This window comes from Leptopilina boulardi, unplaced genomic scaffold, assembly GCF_019393585.1.
Source record: "Leptopilina boulardi isolate dan_hultmark-lab unplaced genomic scaffold, ZJU_Lbou_2.1 LbouV2_302, whole genome shotgun sequence".
NCBI classification, from domain to species: Eukaryota; Metazoa; Arthropoda; class Insecta; order Hymenoptera; family Figitidae; genus Leptopilina; species Leptopilina boulardi.
In genome coordinates, this window is record NW_026137866.1 from 2469491 (window position 1) to 2475779 (window position 6289).

The 6289-nt window shown below is 25.4% G+C and overlaps 1 protein-coding gene across 1 annotated transcript; it reads left to right on the forward strand.

Annotated features, from left to right (window-relative positions):
• Positions 1-60: 60 nt before the first annotated feature.
• On the forward strand, positions 61-6206 carry LOC127282684 (anoctamin-1-like). The gene is made up of 12 exons (XM_051307105.1): positions 61-313; positions 866-1161; positions 1257-1367; positions 1441-1911; positions 1970-2363; positions 2425-2657; positions 2734-2931; positions 2995-3424; positions 3486-3691; positions 3810-4097; positions 4171-4462; positions 5104-6206. Exons 2-11 carry the CDS (start codon positions 898-900, stop codon positions 4399-4401), a joined length of 2826 nt encoding a protein of 941 aa, XP_051163062.1. The 5' UTR covers positions 61-313; positions 866-897; the 3' UTR covers positions 4402-4462; positions 5104-6206.
• The last annotated feature ends 83 nt before the right edge of the window (positions 6207-6289 follow it).

The window sequence follows — 6289 nt, forward strand, 5'->3', positions numbered from 1 at the left end:
AATTAAATTTGAATTTTTCTTTTTTCTAGTGTTTCACGAGAAATGAAATTAAGCTCCCTATAAAGCTCCGCTCCTATACAGCTAAATGTCGATTGATTATATACAATAAAGGAATGCGCTGTCATTTTCATAGAAAACAAGAAAAATGAAAAAATTTTTAAATGAAATTTATTTGTTTCAACGATCTAAATTTGTAATGGCAACAGTATACGACGATTTATTTTTGGATAAAACACTAGTTCTGCTATTTTCATCTGAGGGTATACGAGAAACGGAAATAAATTCTGTTTTATTTATTTTTCAACATTCTGAGGTGAGTTTAATTTTTTTTTTTTTTGTAATGATATTTAGTTTTTAAAATTAATTATTGTCTTTTAAAAATGGAAAAATTGCTATTTTTTTTCTATGATTGGGAATGAATCTTTGAAAATTAGTGGAATTATTATTTTTTTAGTGGTTCACTTTTTTTTGCAGAAAGTCAGGAACGTAACTATTTACACTTAAAAAAATGTATTTAACAATTTTTTATAAAAATGATTTAACAAATTGATAAATTCTAAAATAATTACAATTTTTGAAAATTTCGGCACTAATTTATAATATTTTTAAAAATTCCTTTTTTTGCAAAAAATTAATGTAGAAACGGATATCCGTTGATAAAATATTTAAATAAATTTATATTTTGCACTAAATTTTGAATAATAAAGATAAATTTATCAACTTCCTATTTAGATTTTACTAGGCGATTTAAGGAAAAAAATAATTACATTTGCTTATTATTAGTCATTTGAGAATTATAATTTTAAAATTTGTTTGTGTTGACAAATTTTAATTAAAGTGAGTGTTTTTGTATATTTCATCGTAGGATAAGGACGAAAGACTGTTTATAAATAAAAAATGGAAGAAGATGAAGAGAGAAATTTTGAGCGCGAGCGCAGAAGTACAAGTTCGCAATCGAATTCGTTTAATTCCGCGAGATCATCATCTCAACATACGTTATTCAACAGTTGTTTGGAATTTGAAGAAATAAATAAAGAAATGGAAACCACAATAATTGAAAATCAATTGAATAATCAGGCTCATGGATCATTATCGAAATATTGTGAAATAAAACACGAGGATTTAGAAGATTGTGACCTAAATGGTCAAGGTTCGGAACTGGTAATAATTTAGAAATTATTTCTAAACGAATTAAAATTTAAAAATTAATTAGAATAATTAATCAGCTAATAAATGAATTAATTTACAATTTACAGGAGGATTTTAATTTATATTTTCGTGATAGAATTCGTAAAATTGATTTTATCCTCGTTTACGATGAATACGATCAGGATGCATTGACTTATAAAAATCAAAAATTCCGCAGGGTAATTGAATAATTTACTTAAAAATTTATTTGAAAATAAATATTGAATAATTGAGAATTCTAATTTTTAATAGAAATTCGAAGAAAATTTATCAGCTGAGGGTCTTGAATTTGAATATGAGTTACCTGAGAAAAATGGTTTGTGTTTTATAAAAATTCATGCACCACGTGATGTATTGAGAAGATATGCGGAAATTTTAAAACTTCGCCTACCAATGAAAGAAATATCACGTTTAAAAACATTACCAATACGTGGTGCTGGTAATATGATAATCGATGAAGTAAATTCAATTTTTCATCGTTTAATGAAAAAATATTATGTGAATACAATTATTTTTCCAACAATGAAACATTGTTTCACAGCTGTTTATAGTCGTGATAAAGAATATTTATTTGACATTGATTCACCGGAATTTTTCACCTCATCGACAAGATCAAGAATTGTTCAATTTATTCTTGATAGAACTAAATTTGATGAATTTGCTTTTGGAATTGAGAGACTTATTTCGGAAAAGGCGTACGACTCTGCATATCCATTACACGATGTGAGTAGATAAAAAAAATTAATTTTTAGTTTATTTTTCAAAAAAATTTTATTTTCAGGGCAATTTAAAGAATGAAAATTCAATGCGCTATCTTTTGTACACTGAATGGGCGAATGTGAAAAAATGTCTTCACTATCAGCCATTGGATTATGTGAAAGAATATTTTGGCGTGAAAATTGGTTTATATTTCGCTTGGCTTGGATTTTATACTTATATGTTAATACCAGCGAGTATCGTTGGTCTTCTTTGTTTTTTATACGGTTGTTTAACAATCTATTCAAATGAACCAAGTGAGGATATTTGTAGTCGTAATTTATCAATAAAAATGTGTCCACTTTGTGATCATTATTGCCGCTATTGGGATTTAAGCGAAACATGTTTTCATGCACGAGTCACTTATTTATTTGACAATCCTGCAACTGTATTTTTTGCCGTTTTCATGTCATTGTGGGGTATGTAGAAAAATTCCAAAAAAAAATTGAATAGACTGTAAATAAAATACAATTTTTACAGCTACACTTTTTTTGGAGCTATGGAAAAAATATTCAGCTGAAATTACTCATCGATGGGATTTGACGAGTATAGACGTTCATGAGGAACATCCACGACCACAATATTTGGCACGTCTCGCTCATGTGAAGAAAAAAAAAGTGAATTTAATCACCGATTCAATTGAGCCAAAAGTTCCTTTTTGGAAAGTTAAATTGCCAGCTACAATTTTTAGTTTTTCGGTAATTTTATTGTTGGTATGTTAAATTTTATATTCTTCATTTTTGTATTGGAAAATTTAATGATTTTTGATAATATTTACATTTATTTTAGATAGCAGTGGCAATGGCTGCTGTTTTAGGTGTGGTTTTATATAGAATATCAGTTCTATCAGCCCTTAGTGTTTATGGTCATCCATCAGTAACAAGTTACGCAATTCTTTTTACAACAACAACTGCCGCTTGTATTAATTTATGCTGTATAATTGTCTTCAATTGGATTTATGTTTGGTTGGCGGAATATTTAACTGAGGTGAGGGAATTTTTTACTATAAATAAATAAAAATTCTATAAACTAAAATATATTTTTTTTCAGGTAGAACTACCACGAACGCAAACAGAATTTGACGATAGTTTAACGTTAAAAATTTATCTTCTTGAATTTGTCAATTATTATGCATCAATTTTTTATATAGCATTCTTTAAGGGAAAATTTGTTGGATATCCGGGGAATTATAATCTTTTTTTTAAAAATCGTCAAGAGGAATGTGGACCCGGTGGTTGTTTAATGGAACTTTGTATTCAATTGAGTATAATAATGATTGGAAAACAAGCAATGAATACAATATTAGAAATGCTTTTTCCGTTATTTTATAAATGGTTGAATACAATTAGAGTACAAATGAGCTATAAAGAGGAAAGAAAAAGTAGAAAAAATTCGATAAGAACATTTCTTCCATGGGTGAGAGATTATAAACTCGTTACATGGGGACAAAGAAGTTTATTTCCTGAATATTTAGAAATGAGTAAGTTTTTTAAAATATTTTTTATTTTAATTTTTTAATTTATATAAATTAATTTTTTCAGTCTTGCAATATGGATTTGTAACTATTTTTGTTGCCGCTTTTCCTCTGGCACCATTTTTCGCATTAATTAATAATATTTTAGAAATGCGATTAGATGCACGAAAACTTTTGACATTATATCGACGACCCGTGGGACAACGAGTTCGAAACATTGGAATTTGGTACAAAATTTTAGATTCTGTCTCAAAACTTTCGGCTGTTACAAATGTGAGAATGTTTTTAATTTAGAGAAACTTTTTTTCAAATTAGCTAATTTTTGTTTAAATTTTTTGATTATACTAATTTAATTATTTATTTAATGCTAAATTTTTATTTTTAAATGCAGGCTTTTATTCTTGCCTTCACATCAAATTTTATACCACGTTTGGTTTATCGATTAACAATCTCTGAAGATTATTCATTGAAAGGATTTTTACAGCATTCACTGTCAAATTTCAATACCAGCGAATTTAAAGAAGAATCGCGACCAATTATTGAAATTAATAATAAACATACAAATAGTTGTTATTATCCAGATTATCGTCAACCACCGGGTTCAATTAATAAATATGAATATACAAATTTATTTTGGCATATTTTAGCAGCAAGACTTGCATTTGTGGTTGTATTTGAGGTAATTTTTAACAAAAAAAAAAAAATTTTTTTAAACAATTTAAAAATATTTAAATTTAATTATCAATTTACAGAATGTAGTCGCACTAGTCATGATTCTAGTCAGATGGATTATTCCCGATATGAGTAATCAACTTCGCACGCGAATTCGTCGGGAAATTTATATAACAAATGAAATTATAATTCAACACGAGGCTCAAAGAGCTTGTGGACGATTAAATATATCAAAAGATCAATGGAATCGTGTTATTCGAGAATCAATGTCAGATCTCGATTTGGAAGTTCAATTAAAATCGAATATTTAAATTCTCTTCTTTTTGGATATAGTTTCCTTAATATTCTCATTGAGAAATAAAATTTTTACAAGTAAGTATTTTTTTTTTACATTCTCTTTAAGAAATTCAAGACTCATTTTTTTTTAATAATTAGCTTTAATTAGCCATTTCATTTGTTTTTACAATATTGTACAAAATTTCACCGCTAAAGTTCCATGTGTGAAAGTATAACAATTTTTCTAATTTAAATTCTTAAATTAGATATATAGGTAAAATAAATATCGTTTCTTTCATTCAGGTCACTGCGGTTATTTTTCTTAAACTTAATATTCACAAAATGTTTGTTTTTTTTTTAATTATATATATATATCGATTATTGAATTAAATATCCGATTCATGCGTTTTTACTATTTACACATAATATTAACTTAAAGACTGAAAATTCGAATTTCAGGCAAAAAGTAATTTTTTTCGCGTTTATCAACTATTTCTATATTTTTTTTTTAGAAATAAATTTCAGTCGAATAAAATTATTCAAATTTTTCTTTAAATAGAAAATTTTTGAAGAATTTCAAAAAGTTTTTTTTTTCCTATTTTTATACTCAATGTGTGTATAATAATTTATTCACAAATATTTTTATCAAAAAAATATTTAACATGAAATGAACAGAAACACCAATTTTTTTCAATTTTAATAATCCTCCGTTTTGTAACTCAATTATTTTGTTCCAGAATGTATCAATTTATTTTTACAAGGAAAAAATTGCAATGGATCCAAAAGAACAAAAAAAAAAAAAAAATACATAATTTGACAATGAAAATCTTAAAGAAAATTAAGATAAACGGAGAAGAATTGACTTGAGTAAACAAACAATATAAAGAAAAGAACTAGCACAAAACGAATTTTAAGATAAATATAAAAACAAAATAAATGTGCAACTTATTTGCAAAAAATAATGCAATTAAAAAAATTGCAATTTACAAAAAGTAATAGTAAAAGTGTGGAAAATTATATTTCTAAAATTATTACAGAAAAAATTAACAATTTTACTAAAAATGAAATTTAAACAATGACAGTAAAAATTGATTAATTTGTGATCTTTCTCTTTAGAACTCAAGACTGACTAATTTTGTTTTAAAATATCTATTTTTATAAGCACATTGCTTGAAAATGTTTCTACGAAACGAAAATTAAAGATTAGACTTGTCTTTTTTTCCATAAATCCTATATCTTACAGAATTCAATAAAAATTAGCTTTAATAGTTTTTTTCTACAACATTGTAAAAAAAAAAAATTCCACCACTGATGTTTCGTATGAAAATGTAACAATTTAATTTAAATTCTTAAATTAGATAAAATAAATATCGTTTCTTTCATTCAGGTCACTGCGATTATTTTCTTAATTATAATAATATTCACAAAACAAAAAAAAAAAAAAATGTTTTTCTCACTGTATTATTATATCGATTATTGAATTAATCGTTCATGCGTTTTTTTTTTGAACTTAAAGACTGATGATTCGAATTTCAGGCCAAAAGTTGTTATTTTTCTGCGGTTGCCTATTAATAATTGTCATTTTATCGAAGTTGTAATATTATCCAAGTGATAATAGAATATTTATATTATATAATTTCATTAAAATAAAATATTTTCGAAATTATCTTCATTCATTCATATTTTACCTATTTTGGTTCATTTTCCTCATTTTGATTATTATTTAATTGTTTTTAAAATTTTTCTCCTAATGGTGTTTTAGTAAAAGACCAAATTTTCATTAAAAAAATTTGTGAGGTAGAAGAAAATTGGTCATTTAGGCAAATTTTTTTTTTTTTTTTTTACAAAATTTCAATAGTATTAAAACTGTTGAAAATGCTATATGTAAAATTTCGAAAACGCTTTTTTCTCTCTCTAAATTAA

Bases quoted from the DNA above. Each gene is read 5' to 3' on its own strand.
- LOC127282684 (XM_051307105.1), top strand. From the start codon at position 898: ATGGAAGAAGATGAAGAGAGAAATTTTGAGCGCGAGCGCAGAAGTACA. The intron at 1,912-1,969 runs GTGAGTAGATAA...TTTTATTTTCAG, and splicing joins CTGCATATCCATTACACGAT to GGCAATTTAAAGAATGAAAA. The intron at 3,692-3,809 runs GTGAGAATGTTT...TTTTAAATGCAG, and splicing joins AACTTTCGGCTGTTACAAAT to GCTTTTATTCTTGCCTTCAC.